The sequence below is a fragment of the Entelurus aequoreus genome, linkage group LG12, assembly GCF_033978785.1.
Source record: "Entelurus aequoreus isolate RoL-2023_Sb linkage group LG12, RoL_Eaeq_v1.1, whole genome shotgun sequence".
Lineage (NCBI taxonomy): Eukaryota > Metazoa > Chordata > Actinopteri > Syngnathiformes > Syngnathidae > Entelurus > Entelurus aequoreus.
The window spans coordinates 33,920,363-33,940,200 of record NC_084742.1 but is presented as its reverse complement, the minus strand read 5'-3'; the positions used below and the strand labels follow the sequence as shown (position 1 = coordinate 33,940,200).

Below are 19,838 nucleotides of genomic sequence, written 5' to 3'. Positions count from 1 at the left end.
AAAGGAAACAGTGGATGATGTCCTCATGCACTAAAGACATCCTCAGGTCTGCACTGTCATGTTTTTATTGAGCAGACAGTGTATGTATGTGTGTGTGTGTGTGTGTGTGTGTGTGTGTGTGTGTGTGTGTGTGTGTGTGTGTGTGTGTGTGTGTGTGTGTGTGTGTGTGTGTGTGTGTGTGTGTGTGTGTGTGTGTGTCAAACATTCATACAAAGTATGTAAGGCATGCCAGCAGAGTCCAAAGCTGCTTGTCGTCATGGTGATAAAAAAGTGTCCATGGTGGCACTGCATGAGTTCATGCGATGGCTTTGGTCCAAGAATATTTACATTTCCATGCCAGCTGCACAAAAAGGTTCAGTCAGGACGGCGTGGAGGTTTTATCTGCGGGAGGAGGCCAGCACGCTGCCTGTGGAGGGCGTGGTCGCCGTGGCGCTGTAGTGGGGGTAGTTATCGTTGGCTGTCGGTGGGCTGGCCAGGATGGAGTTGCCGTTGGTGGGCGAGCAGCTGAGCTGGAGCCTACGCAAGTACTCGGCGTGCACAGGCTTGTGGCTCTGCAGGACTTTGATGGCCTCGTCCACCGTGAACCACTCCCGCTTCCGGCCTGCAGGGGGAGACCAGGGATTCCAGTGAGGTAAAAAAAATAACTAGATGAATTAAACAATATCAGCCAAGCTTCAAGGGGGGCTTTTTGGGGGTTCAGGGTGCATCACCCCCTGAAGTTGAATATAAATTACCATTTTTAAGATGCTTTGGAAGGCATTTCCCTTATAAAAATTCTGTAAAAATACAATAAAACTTACCATTGGTTTCTATCTATTCGATGCTCTAAGCTAAAAACCCCACCTCTTTTTAATGACTGTACCACATCATCAATAGTTGATTGTTTTTGTTGAGAAAATATATTCACCATATTAATATTAGCCATTCCAAGAATGTATACATCCTAAGTTTATGTCATTAGTTGAGGGTTTTGTTTGGTTTGAGAAAATCTCTCCACTACATGACTATAAGGCATTTCATGAATACATGAGGTATGATGGTTATATTTCATAAAAAATATTGTGATCGTAAAAACTCTAATATTTTGTTGAACTAGTGAGTCACTTAGAAAAGTCATTAATATAAAATTGCATTCAATGTATCTGCTGCAAGGTTGTTTGTTCAATTATACAATAAGGCTTTTTATTACATGTAATCTTAATAAATTCATGATTATACTGTAATGGCGGCGGCAATATGAAGGAGGCAGAATGACTTTGCACAAGTCAGCCTTTCATTTTTTTCACTGTATCGCTAACAGGCAGGAGCGCGACACTCGCAGAAAAGTTTCTTCGAACACTTCTTCGTTTCTTCTTCGCTCCCAGACTTGGTCTAACACTGCGGCAAGTCAGTCACTGCCCTCTGCAGCCCACACTGTGTAATTACACTTCACTACACAATATACTCATGGCTACATAGGTGCCGATCCCGTAGGTGCTTCGGGGCCCGAGCACCCACGGACAATGCCGAGCACCCACGTGGGATTGATGGCAAATTCTTTCTCACCACCAAGCACACACACCGAGCACCCACTGGCAGAAATGTAGATGGGTGCCTATGCATGGCTACAGCCTACAATAGTTTTCAGTGCTTTTTAGGCAACCATGGCCATGCAGCACTAGATCTCGCACAAGTTAGTGGGTTCAGTATTTCAAATCATGATTACATTTATGAGACAAAATATCTACTGGTCAACAGCAACTTATTCATGAAACGGTATGAGTGTTACAGCACGCGTGTTGCCGCGAGACTCCTGCTTTTCCCCATGTACTGACTACTTTCATCCTCTTTACCGCCTCACTTGTTAGCTTATACTATAGCGCGGTCCAAACTCTACCTTTTTTTTTAATCATTCAAAGTAGGGGTGTCCAAAAAAAAAAACATTTTGGAATGAATTGCGATTCCTTTTTGTAACGATTGTAAATACATTAAAAAAAATAAAAAATCTATTTGAAAAAAGTGAAATACGCACGCAGGCACACATACACACCAATGTTCACTGAGTCTTCCCAGGCCTCCAACGTCTCGGTGACCGTCAGCACGTACACGTAGGTCCGATGTTTTCGATCTTGGTTTTGCTGCAGAAAAAAAGCTGAAATTACGAATGAAAAATGAAAAGACTTCCTCGTTGTGATTTACCTCAAAGACGCCAAGCAGACGTCCTAGTTTGCCTTTGACGCCAGCCTGAGGAGTAAAAAGGAAAGTTGCCATCAAGTCGTGGAAATAATTATCTTTCAAAACAGCTGACAGAGTTTAACTTCAAGGAAATCAAAACATGACGTTTGACCTTTGTCTTGGTTTGAGTGCATTGCAGACTTGTGCCAAAGTTCGGGAATCCAGCGAGGAGCCGAGTTTAGCTCATGGTCCATCGTGACAGAAAACAAGCGTCCAACACCTCAAAGATTTTCTGACCTCTTCTGCACTAACTTTGACCTCCACCCGAAAATGTTGGCAGTGTGCAACTTCCTACAGTCAATGCATATTTTTACACAACCATGTTTTTTGATTACTTATTTCCTGCTCTTTTTTGTAATTAACATGTTTTACAACTATTAAAGTGAAGTGAAATATATTTATACAGCGCTTTTTCTGTAGGGACTCAGCGCTTTACATAGTGAAACCCATTATCTAGGTTACATTTTTAAACCAGTGTGAGTGGCACTGGGAGCAGGTGGGTGAAGTGCTTTGCCCAAGGACACAACAGCTGTGACTAGGATGGCAGAAGCGGGGATCGAACCTAGAACCCTCAAGTTGCTGGCACGGCAGCTCTACCAACCGAGCTTTGCTTAAAACAGAAAATTATAAATTGATATAATGTACAGGCATAAAATACTCAAAAACACAGTGCATCCGGAAAGTATTCACAGCGAATTACTTTCTCCACATCTTATGTTACAGCCTCATTCCAAAATGGAATTTTTTTTTTTGTCCTCAAATTCTACACACAGTACACCATAATGACAATGTGAAATAGTTGTTGTTGGTTTTTTAGAATTTTTAGCAAATGTATTTAAAAAAAACCTAAGAAATCACATGTACATAAGTATTCACAGTCTTTACACAACACTTTGTTGATGCACCTTTGGCAGCAATTGCAGCCTTAAGTCTTCTTGAATACAACGCCACAAGCTTGGCACACCTATCTTTGGGCAGTTTTGCCCATTCCTCTTTGCAGCACCTCTCAAGCTTCATCAGGTTGGATGAGAAGCGTTGGGTTTTCATCCAGGATGTCTCTGTACATTACTGCATTGATCTTTCTCTTTATCCTGACTAGTCTCCCAGTTCCTGTCGCTGAAAAATATCCCCACAGCATGATGCTGCCACCACCATGCTTCACTGTAAGGATGGTATTGGCCTGGGGATGAGCGGTGCCTGGTTCCCTCCGAAAATGACTCCTGACATTCACACCAAACACTTCAAGCTTTGTCTCATCAGACCAGATAATTTTGTTTGTCATGGTCTGAGAGTCTTTCGGGTGCATGTTGGCAAACTTTTACAAAGGAATTGCTTCTGTCTGGCCACTATACCATATAGACCTGATTGGTCTGACTGCTGCAGAGATGGATGTCCTTCTGGAAGGTTCTCCTCTCTCCACATGGTCACTGCTGTAGCTCTGACAAAGTGACCATCAGGTTCTTGATCACCTCCCTGACTCGGGCCCTTTTCAATTTAGACAGCCAGCCAGCACTAGGAAGAGTCGTGGTGGTTCCAAACTTCTTTCATTTACGGATGATGGAGGTCACTATGCTCATTGGGACCTTGAAGGCAGCAGATATTTTTCTGTACCATCGGGACAATACGGTCTTGGAGGTCTACAGACAATTCCTTGACTTCATGCTTGGTTTGTGCTCTGTCCTGCATCATATTTGGGACCTTATATATGGACAGGTGTGTGCCTTTCCAAATCATGTCCAACCCACTGAATATACCACAGTTGACTCCAATTAAGTTGTACGAACACCCCAAGGATGATCAGTTAAAAAAGAATGCCTCTGAGCTCACTTTGGAGCTTCATGGCAAAGGCTGTGAATAGTTAATTACATGTGATTTCTTAGTTTTTTTATTTTTAGTAAATTTGCAAAAAATTCTAAACAAAACAAAACGTTTTTACCTTGTAATTATGGGGTATTGTGTGTAAAATTTTGAGGAAAAAAATGTATGTATTCCATTTTGGAATAAGGCTGTGACAACAAAATGTGGAAAAAGTGAAGCACAGTGAATACTTTCCGAATGCACTGTAATAACAGAAGTGTTAAAACATTATAAAATAATAAAATATTTTTTTGAAAAAGCCAATTTAAACTTAACAGAACATGCGTTTTTAAAATGTGTGTTTAAGATGCCATGAAATAAGTTAGTATATGCAATAAAATAAAAACATATATTTAAAAAAAAAAAAAGTATAACATTTGGGAAATAATTATGCAATAAAATAAAAGTATTTCTTTCAAGAAAATTACAGCATTTAGGAAAAATTATTAAACTGCAAGAGAAATTGTTTTGTGTATGTGATCTGTTAACATCCCGACTGATATTTTTGAACATTTGAACTTCACAATAAAAATAACTAAACAATGTAGTCGGTGTATGAAACCAAATGTCACCGTATGTAATTAATGATATATCTGGGAAAACATTTTTTTATTAAAAAAATAAATAAGGAAAATAATTCCAAATAAATATTTTACATTTTATATTTTTTGCCCACACTTTTTTAATCTATTTGTCTCCCAATATAATATTTATATCAATTAAATTGAACAAAAACAAATAACCTATAATGTAGTGTTTAGGATCAAATGCCACAAAAAGAATGCAATATTTGTTTTTATATAAAAAAAGAAAAAAACTGGCTAATTTTCTTTCCATGTTTGGCAGATCTATTTACCTCCTCAAAGACTTCGCGCACCGCCGCTCCACAGGGCTCCTCCTCAGGCTCCATCCCTCCTCCGGGTACAATCCACTGATCTGGATGACGACTGCTGCTCACCAGCAAAACCTGGGCAAAAAAGCACAATATTAATGTTACAATATTTTTGTATTATTATTGTTATTTATCACCAAAACCAAAAATGAATACAATTGGTGGGATATTATTATTTACACATTTTGAATATTTCAACAGCAATGCATGTATGGCCACTCAAATTATTATAAATTATCATTCACACAATTGGAAAATTTCAACAATAAACTTAAAAGCCATGTATGGCCACTCAAAGTATTTTCAATAAAGTATACATTTGGAATATTTCAACAAGGCACATAAAAGCAATGTAAAGACATTCAAATTATTATTCACTTATTTGGAATATTTCAACAATGCATTTAAAAACCATGTATGGCCAATGAATTGCTAAGAAGCCCCTTGTGATGAGGGCTTGAATTACGACAGCTGCAGTGTGCATCGATATGCAGAGATCACATGAGCACACGTCTGCGCTTTCTAGAAGAATTTGCAATATAGGAAGCATAGCGTGGCTGCTGTAAACATTAGCATACCTTTGACACAGGTGTGTATTAAAAATGGGTAAACAACAAGGACTTTTGTGCATATAATTATGAATGTAGTGTAAAATGTCATCATTGTGATCCAGGTGACATTCATCTAGTATCTTGCTGCTTTAATAAGACTGAAGGCGCAAGCAGGAAGAAAAGTGATTGACGCTTACGTGCCTTCTTCTAACGCGCAAAAGTCAGCAAAACGTCCAAAACAAGTTCAATGGACTGCTACTGCACTCCTCAGTGTTTCCAATACTTTTATTTGGCACTATCTGCTCACCCGGGCTAATGAACACATTATAACAGGACTCTCTGGGTACAGTAGGCAATGCTAGGTATCATAACTGCACTGCTTAACACACCTCACATGTACTTGGTCTACCAGAGAGTATTTAGGCCCCTGTAGATACTCTTAAAAAAAAGACATATCTAGTGACTTTTTTGGTGTTAGCAGGGGCTTTTGGAGACATAACAGCATGTATTGCTCTTCTCCCTCTCATGGAGCCCAGAGCTCCATGAGAGGAAAAACTCCAAAAACAATTTATTTGTTTTGCTTGTCTTTATTTTTGTACTTTATTCTTTCCCACTATGTCCATAAGAAACACAACCACAAATAGATTGCGGTCCTGTGGAAAGTTTTCTACAAGGCGCCAAGGTAGTAGTAAGGTGTTTATGCAGTACAACAGGTGTAGTATGCAGTATTAAAGAGGGTCTTCACACTCAAACAAAGTAACCCGAGGAATGGCTTTCTTTATTTGCCTTTTGGTCACCTGATCAAATAATTCATTCATTCTTCTTGTGTGGGGCGTGTTGGCAAAGCCCTCACTGTCCTGTCGAGGCTTGTGTTGGTACAAAACAAAACGCAGCGTCGACGGAGAAGACAAAACAAACTTGTGCCGCCTGGTTGCCAGGCCACACGACACAACACAGGGAGTACGTTTAATGAATACAGGAATGTAACGTGACAAATCCACATACTACAAAGTGTGTAGAATTGAAATAGATGCACATTTGAAGCATTTCAATTGAATGTGACGCTCACTGCAAATAGAACTTTTCGTCATGTCAACAAAGATTGCAGCGTAAGCAAGCAAACCATTTTGCAAAAACAGCAAACTACTCTTAATTTCATTACCTCCTACATGGAAAGAAAGATGGCAAACGAAATAATTATTGTAAAAATATTGTATATATTTTGTTGATTATTACATCATATGAACTATTCAAATTTACCTTTGTATACTTGATTTTTTTTTTTCCCATATCAATAATTATCCATCCATCCATTTTCTTCCGCTTATCCAAGGTCGGGTCACGGGGGCAGCAGCCTAAGCAGAGAAGCCCAGACTTCCCTCTCCCCAGCCACTTCGTCCAGCTCCTCCCGGGAGATCCCAAGGCGTTCTCAGGCACTACACACTACATTCATAAGACATAGTCTTCCCAACGTGTCCTGGGTCTTCCCCGTGGCCTCCTGCCGGTCGGACATGCTCTAAACACCTCCCCAGGCAAGCGTTCAGGTGGCATCCTGACCAGATGGCCGAACCACCTCATCTGGCTCCTCTCGATGTGGAGGAGCAGAGGCTTTACTTTGAGCTTCTCCCGGATGACAGAGCTTCTCACGCTATCTCTAAGGGAGAGACTCACTACCCGGCAGAGGAAACTAATTTCGGCCGCTTGTACCCGTGATCTTGTCCTTTCGGTCATAGCCCAAAGCTCATGACCATAGTTGAGGATGAGAACGTAGATTGACCGATAAATTGAGAGCTTCGCCTTCCAGCTCAGCTCTTACTTCACCACAACAGATCGATACAGCGTCCGCATTACTGACGACGCCGCACCGATCCGCCTGTCGATCTCACGATACACTCTTCCTTCACTCATGAACAAGACTCTGAGGTACTTGAACTCCTCCACATGGGGCAAGATCTCCTCCCCAACTTGGAGATGGCACTCCACCCTTTCCCAGGGGAGAACAATGGACTGGGACATGGAGGTGCTGATTCTCATCCCAGTCGCTTCACACTCGGCTGCGAACCGTTCCAGAGAGAGCTGAAAATCCTGGCCAGATGAAGCCATCAGGACTACATCATCTGCAAAAAGCAGAGACCTAAACCTGCAGCCACCAAACTGGATCCCCTCAACGCCCTCACTGTGCCTAAAAATTCTGCCCATAAAAGTTATGAACAGAATCGGTGACAAAGGGCAGCCTTGGCGGAGTCCAACCCTCACTGGAAACGGGTACGACTCACTGCCGGCAATGCGGACCAAGCTCTGACACTGATCATACAGGGAGCGGACCGCCACAATCAGACAGTACGATACCCCATACTCTCTGAGCACTCCCCACAGGATTTCCCGGGGAACACGGTTGCATGCCTTCTCCAAGTCCACAATGTCGACTGGTTGGGCAAACTCCTATGCACCCTCAAGGACCCTGCCGAGAGTAAAGAGCTGGTCTACCGTTCCACGACCAGGACGAAAACCACACTGTTCCTCCTGAATCCGAGGTTCGACTATCCGGCGTAGCCTCCTCTCCAGTACACCTGAATAGACCTTACTGGGAAGGCTGAGGAGTGTGATCCCACAATAGTTAGAACACACCCTCCGGGTCCCCTTCTTAAAGAGAGGAACCACCACCCCGGTCTGCCAATCCAGAGGTACCGCCCCCGATGTCCACGCGATGTTGCAGCAGAGTCTTGTCAACCAAGACAGCCCCACAGCATCCAGAGCCTTAAGGAACTCCGGACGGATCTCATCCACCGAGGAGCTTTTTAACTACGTCGGCAACAATATTTAACTATTTTTAAGCAAGATTAATTCATAATCAATTAAATATTAACTATTATTACATTCTTAATTGGATCTTTTAATATTTTTAAATTATAAGACTACGGCTCATTTAATACCGTATATATGAAAATAATAATATATAATAAGGACAAGCGGTAGAAAATGGATGAATGGAAGATCAGAATTATTTTCTATTAATTATTTCTCAAATATAATTAACTTTTTATTTTATTCAATTGTTTTTTTTAAAATAACACTAAGACTTTGCTTAAAAATTATTTTTCTTATTAATTTTCAGCAGTCGATCAGGTATTGTTGACAGCAGCTAGCCTATATACGGCGTGGCAAAGTTGGGAGAGTGGCCGTGCCAGCAATCTGAGGGTTACTGGTTCAATCACCACCTTCTACCATCCTAGTCACGTCCGTTGTGTCCTTGAGCAAGACACTTCACCCTTGCTCCTGATGGGCCTGGTTAGCACCGTGCATGGCAGCTCCCGCCATCAGTGTGTGAATGTGTGTGTGAGAATGGGTGAATGTGGAAATAGTGTCCAAGTGCTTTGAGTTCCTTAAAAAAGGTAGAAAAGCGCTATACAAGTACAACCCATTTACCATTTATATGCAAAATCAACTTTTCTGACATATTGGTACCTGTTTTTGTGTATTTGGGATCTGCATAAGTCCAGAAAATGTTATATAAAACCATGGAGGCATGGCGGAGATATTTATAAAACAATCTTGTACTTCTTTCAAACAAGCCATTTGGAATTTGCTCAATTTTTGACGTTTTTTCCAGTTAAAACGTCAGCGGATATCTCCTAATATGGTAGAAATAGAAAATTACCTGAAGAGTTTTGCGTGAGTGCTGTTTTAGTCCGATGTTCTAGTCAATAAATTACTTATTTTTCTTCTATTCTCTTGGCTCGTACATGCACATTCATACTCCGCTGTTGCCATTTCTAATACAAAGTAGCGTATAGTTCTAACGTATATCTGTCAGCAGCCTCGCTATGGAAGCGCTAGAAACAACAACAAAGATGGTGGGGAGAAGACACTTTCAAAGTGGAGGCACGTAAGTAAGACCGCCTACAAAACGGCACATGCTGAAGAGACGGTTGGAAGAGTTGGGAATCTTTGGGCACCTCACGATTCGATTAAAATCCAGGAGCTACGATTTGGTTAAAATCGATTATTAATGGATCTTTAATTTATGTATTTTGATGCAGTTTTACATTTATTTTCGTTTCACTAAATAAGTGTTTATCACTTGCAACTTTAAAAAGACAATTTGGAACAGGAAACAGTTACATTAATTCACAAATGTATTAAATTAATGCAAATGTGTGCAAAACTGGACCATGAGTGCCCTAAAATAAAGTAGCTTGTTGGATCTCTCGGTTAGGTCGCTCGCTACAGTCAGCCAAATCTTAAAATTGTCGGCATTACTTTATTTAAAGTAAATAAATCGATTATCAATTATTGACGTTTACTAATTGATTCCATAATCTAAATTGCGATGCATCTAAAAATCGATTATTTCCCCCACCTCTAGCAGTTAAACAGTGGTTTGAAGATGGTCTGTAAAATATAACCTATGCAAAATGTTGATCAAAAAACACCATTACATGTTATGACAACCACGAGGAAGTGTTTTAAAAATAGAAAATAATCATGGAGGCATATGACCCCTTTCGGGAGTAAAGGCAAATAAAATAGCACTCAAATAATACACAATATATAATAAGATTTCTCAAATAGTAAGTTTGCAGCAAAACCTACAGCGTTTCAGATGAAAACCTAAACAAAATATCTCACAGCGTCATGATAGATCAAGTGACAGCTGGAATTCATGAGTTTATATTTGGAAAGCGGGCCAAGCTCGAAAGGAAAGAACGAAACCCCAGATGCCCTGCGAGTGTTTCCCAGCAATAGTTAACTGTTAGAGGTGGGCCTCTTACTGTAAATCTCCTCAATGGGAAGGTGGGACAAAATGTCACACATATCAAACAAACCTGGCAACACAACATCACACATCGTTTCACAAACTGCTTGGTGTGGCGAGCCACAATGTATCCCATTGGGCGTCTCCAAATAAAACTCAGAGCTGTGTTCTTATTGGACAATACCCCACCACGAATACCAGTTGTTATACAGTAAGTGGAATCTGGGGATGCTCTGGAGGATGTAAACACCTTGTCCAACCCGCTAAAGGACTGGGGTCCAAATGCACAACAGGGGCCATTTTCTGCCCGCAGCATGTTTGTTTTTGGCCCTCCACATATTCTAAAACACAGGTGTCAAACTCAAGGCCTGGGGGCCAGATTTGGCCCGCCACATAATTGTATGTGGCCCGCAAACACCTGGAAATACTATGTGTCAATAAGTACTTTATCTTTTCCCATTAAATGTACTCATTTTTTCCCTTTTGACAGAAAAAATACATTTATTGCATGAAATTGCATGCATTTTACAATTTAATAGTATCCAATATTGCATCAAATATATTATCATTATACTTTGTAGATAATTATTTTGTCAAAATAAAAATACATTCTCAAATATCTGCTTGACTTATGATTTCAAAGCAAGTTATCCATCAATCACTGTAAAGTGGAAAAAAAACTATTCACAGAGTTTTACTGTAAAATCTACAGTTGTTTTGTTTTTTACGATGTATTACTGTAAATGGAAAACAGGCGCCACATGTTTTTAATGTAAACAGTTCAGTAGACAAAATAGTATTGTAAAAGAAGTGTTTTTTTTTAGATTTACAGTACCACCGTACATTGCATTCTAACATTCTGGCAACTAAGCTGCTATTTTTCCCCAGTAAAATTAATGGTGCCGTGTTTCCCATTTATTGTAACGTTGTAAACAAACACTGTGTATCTTACAATACAATTCTGGTGACTGAGTTGACAGTTTTTTACCATTACGGTAGTATGTACAATAGTTTTTACAGGGCATCACTGTTAAGAGAAAAAACAACTAACTGTAAACGGAAAAATGGTAACACATTTTCTTACGGTAAAAAACCGGCAGCTCAGTTGCCAGAATTGAAAAAAATGTGGTACTGATCTTGCATTTACAGCAAAATGTTGTAAAAACCACCATACATTTTGCAATAACATTCTGGATACTACGCTGCCAGCTTTTTTTCCCTTAAAAAACATTGGTAGTGTTTTTCCATTCACAGTTATATGTTATAATATGTTATTCAGTAAATACAATACAGTTGCCAGTTTTTTACTGTAAAATCTACATATTTTTTCAACTTCAGATTTATCTGTCGATTATATATTTTTTATGTTAAGCAAAGGGAGCTGCTTTTATTAGGTCAATAGTTCATAACATTGATATGATTAATTGTTGTTCTTTAAACAGTAACCATTTTTTTTAAAATCCCACTAAAATTCTTAGAGTTCCAATAGGGCCCAACTCATTAAGGTGTTAAAAATAAGTCATACATTTTTTTTTTTTGCTTTCAACACCTACATATTTAGATCAACTTCAAATTTATCTGTCTATTATCATTTTTTCTAGGGTTAATAATTCATAACCTTGACTTTGATTATTATTTTCTTGAGCAATGACAGTTTAAAGAAAAAAACAGCATGCATTGCAGCTTTCTGTTATTAGTGTCAACGTTGCACATTTTACTTGTTATATTTTACCGTTATGCTCTTTTATTCCACTTGTTTATGTTTTTTTTTTGTAAAAGTATGTTTTAAAGTACGCCGCAGACTGTTAAAAAATTAGCAATGGGGTGCAAATGGCCCCCAGGCCACACTTTGGACACCTCTGGTGTAAACTATTGCTGTGACAAAGTCCAACATTTAAGGCCCTCAGTGGGCTTACTTTGTTAAAAAGTAGATCACAATCGAGACCTTCAGACTGCTTCAAAGCAATGTCACCCCTGCGATTACATGAGCAGGGCTATAAAATTCGGACATTTCCGAGCCGTAGTATCATATGGGCCCTCGACGCATGTCCTATCAAAGTGATGTAACGTGTGTATAAATGCTAGAAGGAAGGGGTTCTGTAATGGCATGCAAAAGTGAAAAAATAGCATAAGATAGTGACTGTTTTTATCCCAAAGGGCAAAGGTCATCCTCTTCAAGACAAGCTTTCAACCACGGTGTTAATAGGGAATTATGGCGAATGTGGACATAAACGGGCAAAGGCAAAACAACCCATCCATCCGTCCATTTTCTACCGCTGGTTCCTCTCTGGGTTGCAGGGGGGCGGGGTTTGCTGGGCCAACACAGACATTCACACAGAGGCCAGTTTAGTATTGCCAATCAGCCTATCCCCAGGTGCATGTCTTTGCAGTGAGGAAGCCGGAGTAGCCACCGAGGCAAACAACCACAAAGCTGTAATTCTAGTTTATCTTCACTTTTGGTCCCGAGGCAGCCAGCTTGGCAAACTGAAAGGAACACAACAGCTCATGACCAATGGCTCACCGGCAGCGTGAACACAGTGTTCACCATCTAACTGTGTCAAGTAATCAGAACCACATAAAAAGTTATTTTCTTTATTTGGCTTTTCCTGTAGGCAGCACGGGTTAGTGTGTCTGCATCACAATACGAAGGTCCTGGGTTAGATCCTGCGCTCGGGATCTTTCTGTGTGGAGTTTGCATGTTCTCTGCGTGACTGCGTGAGTTCCCTCCGGGTACTCCGGCTTCCTCCCACTTCCAAAGACATGCACCTGGGGATAGGTTTATTGGCAACACTAAATGGTCCCTAGTGTGTGAATGTGAGTGTGAATGTTGTCTGTCTATCTGTGTTGGCCCCGTGATGAGGTGGCGACTTGTCCAGTGTGCACCCCGCCTACCGCCCGAATCCAGCTGAGAAAGGCTCCAGCACCCCCCGCGACCCCGAAAGGGATAAGCGGTAGAAAATGGATGGATGGACATTTCCCGTCAGAGGCCACCACAATGCGTTGATCGCATGCTATGATTTGGCGAAATGTTTACACCTTTTAGTTTGTCTTGGACAACTCTGATAATTGGGTGTTCAGGCCTCGCTGGGAATCAAACCAGCACAAATGGCAGCAAGTACCATTACACCACAAGGGATCGTAACTCCTAATTATCCATCGATCCATTTTCAACCGCTTGTCCCTTTCACGATGGTGAATGTGTAATAGCCTGGATCAGACTACAATGCTCACCACGGTACAAAACTTAAAGCTTTATGTTGTGTGCTTAGCACAAAGTATTATGCGGATAGTATATATATTTGTACCATGAATTGATTAACGTGGACCCCGACTTAAACAAGTTGAAAAACGTATTCGGGTGTTACCATTTAGTGGTCAATTGTACGGAATATGTACTGTACTGTGCAATCTACTAATAAAAGGTTAAATCAATCAATGCTTTGATGAAGGAAGCGATACATACATTCATTCAAAGTGTATTTATATAGCCCTAAATCACGAGTGTCTCAAATGGCTGCAAAGACTTATGAAAACTTTATAGAGATAACAGAAACATGTCTTGCAGCTCATGTTCATTATTTACATGCTGCGGCCCCTTTAAATTCCCATAAGCACAGACGCTATGCACCAAACTGGCGGGTCGAGATACTGTAAAAAATGAATGACGACTACTCCAGACACCGTCAGGGTGTTATACACGACAGAGCAAATATTTACGATTAATCATTGATGTTATGTCCTCACGAGTGGATGAAGAAACCGCCGCTAATAAGCGCCTCGCCCCCTCGTCTTGGCTACAAGCTAGCAAAAGGCTACACGGAAAAGCATATGGCAACATTCAAAATAAAAGCTTCACTTTCTGCGATGCGTTGTGTCGATACCGGGCAATAGAGGAAGTGTGTTATTTTGAAAGGCAAAACCGGTAGAAAAGCCTTGCTAATGAGAGACCCCGATGACGACGCTTTTTTTATGCTGGTGACTCCTCAAACTAGCCCAAACTGGATAGTCCAAACACACACAAAAACCTTACGATAAAACAATAAAAACACTTAAAAAATATAAAACGTGCCGTGACGCATTTAATGAGAATATTACAAAACGTCTGTATTGTTAAAGTCGACTGGTCATTTTTAAGTCATGACCCCCAGTTTTTGTGTAATGGGCGCACAAAGTAGTCCGTGTGTGTACCTCCTCTTCGCGCTCGTTCTTGAAGCACAAACACGCCGCTCGCTTTCTGAAACCGTCGCCATCGTACGTCCTCGTCTGGTTGGGCTTCAGCTTCATCCTGGGCGAACCGGCAACAGTTAAAAATAAAAAAAACAATGCAAAGAAGAAATGTTTCAATTGAGCGTGCGGTTAGCAACAGAGCAGCCGCATCACCGCTGCTGTCTAAATCCGCAGGAGGTCCCCGGCGCTTTTTTATGAGTTCCTTGTTTGATTCGCAGTCAAAAAATAGGCACGTCAAAGCTCCAGTGGTTGCTTTAAGTCCTCCGGGAGGCAGTGAATGGAGACCCCCGGCCAGGGATTTTATGTACGCGGACCTCCTCTGCCTTCATTTGCGCATGGCCGCTGACTCAGGACGGAGAAAAAAGCCGAGTGGAGTTTGACATATGCAGGCCACGCCCCCTAGGAAGAAGGTGAGCGCCTATTGGATGGGGTATTCTGAATGGGCGGGGACTCCTTGCTGTTTGGACGATTTATCAATGCTTTGATCCTTTTTTACAAAAAGATAATTGAGTTAATGAGAATATGTAAATGCGAAATGTAATTGAAAAAACACATACAGATAAATAAAATGTTTATAAATACAAGTACTAAGTCAATGTGATAATTCGTGTTGACACACAATTAATAGTGCGATTTAAGGGGAAGCAGCAGCTTGCAAAAACGAAAAACACCTTTTTTAAACTTGCTAAGATAACTTCAAATAGTCACGACATCATCGCCTCTTTGATTAAAGTGGATAAACATCAAATACTGTATTTTGCAAAACAGAATGCAGCTGAGATAGGCTCCAGCGACCCCAAAAGGGACAAGCGGTAGAAAATGGATGGATGGATGGATTTTCGCCATTTGATATCGTGCTGCAACTAACAATTCAGAGTATATTTTATATGGAGTAACATGAACATTGTAGAAACATATTGAGAGTAGCTGACATTTCGGGAACGCTGACAGATGACCAGTGGTGTAAATACACTTCAAAGACGTATAATGAATATTTTGTCCTGACATTGATGAACTCACAGCAGATGTCACGCCTGCACTCCCTGAATACTGAATGATTGAACAATGCGTCAATCAGCTTCACCTTTGTTAAGACAAATGTGTCACATCGCACGGTAAACCTCAGTTGACCTTTCACCTGCAGACCGAAGAGGATCCACATCATAAAAGTGGAGATAAGGCGAGGCGGCCCTCTTGGAAGACAAATAGGAATCGATCAAAAGTGGGACAAAGTCTGAGCCAATCAACTTGCTTGTGAAGATAATGAAAAGTTTAGTTATTGGTGATATTTACAGCACTTTACTGATCACGGTTGCCAGGTGGAATTTGTCAAGCAAAAGGACAGGAAGATGCGGCACCAAAACAGACATACTCTGTGTCGCTTTTGAGACGTTTTTGAAAGGTTTTAGGGATATCATCTTTCTTTAAATGTTTTATTCAAAAACATTTATTTATTGGATTCATTGGGTTTTTTTCAACTACTTGTGTCATTTATTGTAAGCTTTTAGAAAATGTATTCATAATTGTATTTAGTTTTGTATTTTTATTTATTGTGGGTTTTCAAAATATAATTTTATTTATCTTTAGTTTTCTAAATTCATCCATTTATCCTCATTAGGTTCATGGGTAAGCTGGAGCCTATTCCAGCTGACTTGGGGCGAGAGGCGGGGTACACCCTGTGGTTGCCAGCCAATCACAGGGCACATAGAGAAACAATAATTCATACACATTGACAATTTACAGTCTCCAATTGACATCACATGCATATTTTGAAATGTCGGAGAAAGTTCCTGACGAAAACCCCAACCCACACGAGGAGAACATTCAAACTCCACACAGAGATGCCCAAAAGGAGATTCAAACCCAAATTTCCCGACTGCGCGGCCTACATGCTAACTACTAAACCACCGTGCGGCCTTTTCTAAACTCAACTATATGTTTGTTATTTAAATTTGATTCCATTTTTAATGACTGATTTATTATATGGATGTAGTATACACACATGAAATACTCTAGAACAGAGGTTCTCTAACTTTTTTTTTTTTTTACCAAGTAACACCTCAGAAAACCCTTGGCTCTCCAAGTGCCATCATCATAATGACCAACAATAAAATACAGTAGCCTAGTAGACCTAAGTAATCATAATACTACTTTTGGCCACTGTAACATTACACACAGTTTGGACAGCAACGCTGTGTTTACATCTAGGAAAATAAAACACTGTACTTTAATCAAGTGATTATTTGGCGTAACACTAGATCAGGGGTGTCCAAACTTTTTTCCACTGAAGGGTGCACACTGAAAAATCAATTCATGCGGAGGCAATTTTGATATTTTTCATTTTCAAAACCTTTAAAATCTATAAATTCATTTTAACCTTTAGGGATCCTCAAGTTTGATCCCGTGAAGCCGGAAGGGTCTCAGTCACAAAACTGTTAAAAATAAGTCACATAATAATTTCATTTCTAACACTTAAATTAGTAAGTCAACTTCAGATCTGTTGATATAAAGTTTAAAACATTTTTTTATGTTTTATGCCCTTATTTTTAAGAAAATCATTTTTATAGCCAAAACACAAAATATGCAATATTTCCCCTAAAAAATGTTATAAATTGAATATTTCATGTGATGTAATTGGAGCCTTAAATATGTCAATGATTCATAACAACACTGATTTTGACTCATTATTAATTTTTTAGCAATCCCTGTTTAAAAAAAAAATCCCATTAAAATTCTTGGAGATCCAAAAGGCCCCAACTCATAAAAATGTTAAAAATAAGTCATGCATATTCTTTTTTTTTTTTTTTGCTTTCAATGCTTAAATCTCTAGATACACTTTAGATTTATCTGTAAATGATCATTTTTATGTTTAGTAATTGGAGCCTTTACTAGGTCAATAATTCGTAATAACATTGATTTTGATTCATAATTTTTTTTGGAGCAATTTTTGAAAGAAAAAACCCGCTGCATGGCAGCTTTGTGTTATTAGTGTAGACATTGCAACTTTTTCTCATTACATTTAACCTGTATGCTCTTTTATTTCCCCTTTTAATGTTTTTTTAATAGTACTTTTAGAATGTGCTGTGGGCCCTTAAAAAATTAGCAGCGGGCCACAAATGGCCCCCAGGCCACACTTTGGACATCACTGCACTAGATGGAGCCCGCGCATAAGAATCACGGCTCTAGAATATTATTAAATGCCTCAATTTAAATTAAATCATTTTTCAGGTGTTTCTGTTGCATGTTGTTAGATCATTAGTCTATTTTCATGTTTTGTGAACTACTACAGTACTCTGTATTGTATACAAAACACAGTAAAATAAATATTTGCTTCAAAACAACTGTGATGGATGTTTGCCACTAAAGCATGAGCCTATTTTAGAGGATTCATTCTGCATTTTCAAAAAGGTATTTGAATGTGAAATATGCATACAACCAATCTTTCTGTCGTCACGCATCATTTTAGACCGAGTGTGAAGAGAATAGCGCACTCGGGTTTCTTGCCCGCACACACGGCGACACCTGTGTGCGTACTTGTCACATTTACGTCTTGTCAACCTTTAATCCGCCTCATTTAGTCGTGATCCACTCTCTCGCTCTTGCAAAATCCTGATGTGATTAACTCGGCCATGTATCTCTTCTTTGACCTCAGACCAGGCATGTGACCTTATCATTGGGTATACTAGACGGGAGGAGGATGTCTGGTCTCGTGACATCACCAAATGTTTCATCACTGATGTTAATCAGATATGTTTCATCACTGGTGTTTGCACTATGTTGACCTCATCAGCCTTCAGGCACTGCAGCAAGAAAGCTCCTGAGAAGCCTCCTTCCTCATCCCTTCCCGAGGTGTGGTGTTGATTTATGAATGAGCGGTTACACAACCACCACACACACACACACACACACACAACTCGAATACACACGACGCACTGCTGGGGACAGGGGAATAGGCATGGAAAATGTTTACATCGTGCTCATGACACATTTTCTGTGTTTAAAACAACATTTAAGGGGCGCAAAATGTTCAAATGTTTAAGTCCAAAACAATTTATCACATTTTCTATGAGCATCAAACTTTCATCTTCATCCAGGAGATGCCTAGTTGGATAGGTGGTAGTTGCCAACCATGTACGCCACATTGGAAAAAAAAACTTCAAATAATAAAAAAATCCAGAAGATGCTCAGTGCATCCGGAAAGTAGTAAAAGCACTTCACTTTTTCCACATTTTGTTATGTTACAGGCTAAGCCATATTACAAAATAGAATGAATACATTTTTGACCTCAAACTTCTATACACAAAACCCCATAATGTCATGTCTGTGTTGGTCATGTTTTTGTTTGGCCATGTGCTGTTTGGTTTTTGGACTCTTTGTGCACTCTTGTTTGTTTTGTCACCATAGCGACCATTAGTTTCACCTGTTTCACGTTTTGCACTCGCGCACCTGTTGTCAATCATGTCTGTATTATTTAAGCCCATTGTGGCCAGGAAGTCAGCCTGGCGACATTAACTCTGTTATCCCTGTTACTCCATTGATTACGTGTTCCATGCCATAGATTCCTGCTCTGCCAAATAAGTTCTTGTTATTAATGCCACAGTTAGTGACTTTATGTTCATAGTTTCTGCCTTTGTGCTACATTTGTTTTCATTAGTCAAGTTTGTTCTCCGCCTTTGTGCGCGCCTTTAGTTTTGTACCCTTTTGTAGTTTAGAGTAAAAATAAATTATGTCCTTACCTTCACGCCATGTCCGCTCCAACTTTACTTTGCATTCCGGGAAAACAAAACACCCTCACAGCCCTCGAATTGACACATAATGAAAATGCAGAAAAAGTATTTTAAAATATTTTGCAAGTTTATTAAAAATGAAAAAATTAGAAACATCTTCTTCCGCTTATCCGAGGTCGGGTCGCAGGGGCAGCAGCCTAAGCAGGGAAGCCTGTGGGCTTCCCTCTCCCCAGCCACTTGGTCCAGTTCCTCCCGGGAGATCCCGAGGCGTTCCCAGGCCAGCCGGGAGACATAGTCTTCCCAACGTGTCCTGGGTCTTCCCCGTGGCCATTCTAAAAATATATATTTTTTACATTGTCATCATGGGGTATTGTGTGTAGAAGTTTGAGGACAAAAAGTAATATATTCTATTAGAATAAGGCTGTAACATAAGAAAATGTGGAAAAAGTGAAGCGCTGTGAATACTTTGTGATGCACTGTACGTGGTGGTTGTCTACCATTTAAATGTGCTCTTTGCAACTTCTTCAAAGTAGCATTTTTCGAATCCAAAATATAACAACTGGTTTACCAGCTCACAGTTGTTTCAGAATCGTCTATATTTTCCACACTTACTA

At 40.0% G+C, this 19,838-nt stretch overlaps 2 protein-coding genes across 3 annotated transcripts in view; one reads left to right on the top strand and one right to left on the bottom strand.

Moving 5' to 3' along the window:
• The window catches only part of LOC133662056 (uncharacterized), a 268,044-nt gene that overhangs the window by 57,028 nt on the left and 191,178 nt on the right, over nucleotides 1–19,838 (top strand). The gene's annotated exons all lie outside the window — the stretch shown is intronic.
• Nucleotides 130–14,849, bottom strand: nudt4b (nudix (nucleoside diphosphate linked moiety X)-type motif 4b). Of its 2 annotated transcripts, none has more exons than XM_062065730.1 (5): nucleotides 14,459–14,849; nucleotides 4,928–5,038; nucleotides 2,179–2,223; nucleotides 2,012–2,117; nucleotides 130–601 (listed from the first exon to the last, which is right to left on the bottom strand). In XM_062065730.1, the coding sequence occupies exons 1-5, from the start codon at nucleotides 14,552–14,554 to the stop codon at nucleotides 378–380; spliced, it is 582 nt and encodes a 193-aa protein (XP_061921714.1). In that variant the 5' UTR covers nucleotides 14,555–14,849; the 3' UTR covers nucleotides 130–377. The 2 variants fall into 2 exon arrangements, with proteins under 2 accessions (XP_061921714.1, XP_061921715.1); XM_062065731.1 differs by having other exon boundaries at nucleotides 2,030–2,117.

Excerpts from the sequence above, each read along its gene's own strand:
- nudt4b (XM_062065730.1), bottom strand. The coding sequence starts at position 14,554 with ATGAAGCTGAAGCCCAACCAGACGAGGACGTACGATGGCGACGGTTTC. Across the intron at positions 5,039-14,458 it reads AGAACGAGCGCGAAGAGGAG|GTTTTGCTGGTGAGCAGCAG; the intron begins GTACACACACGG and ends TTTTTTGCCCAG. Across the intron at positions 2,118-2,178 it reads GTCTGCTTGGCGTCTTTGAG|CAAAACCAAGATCGAAAACA; the intron begins GTAAATCACAAC and ends TTTTTTCTGCAG.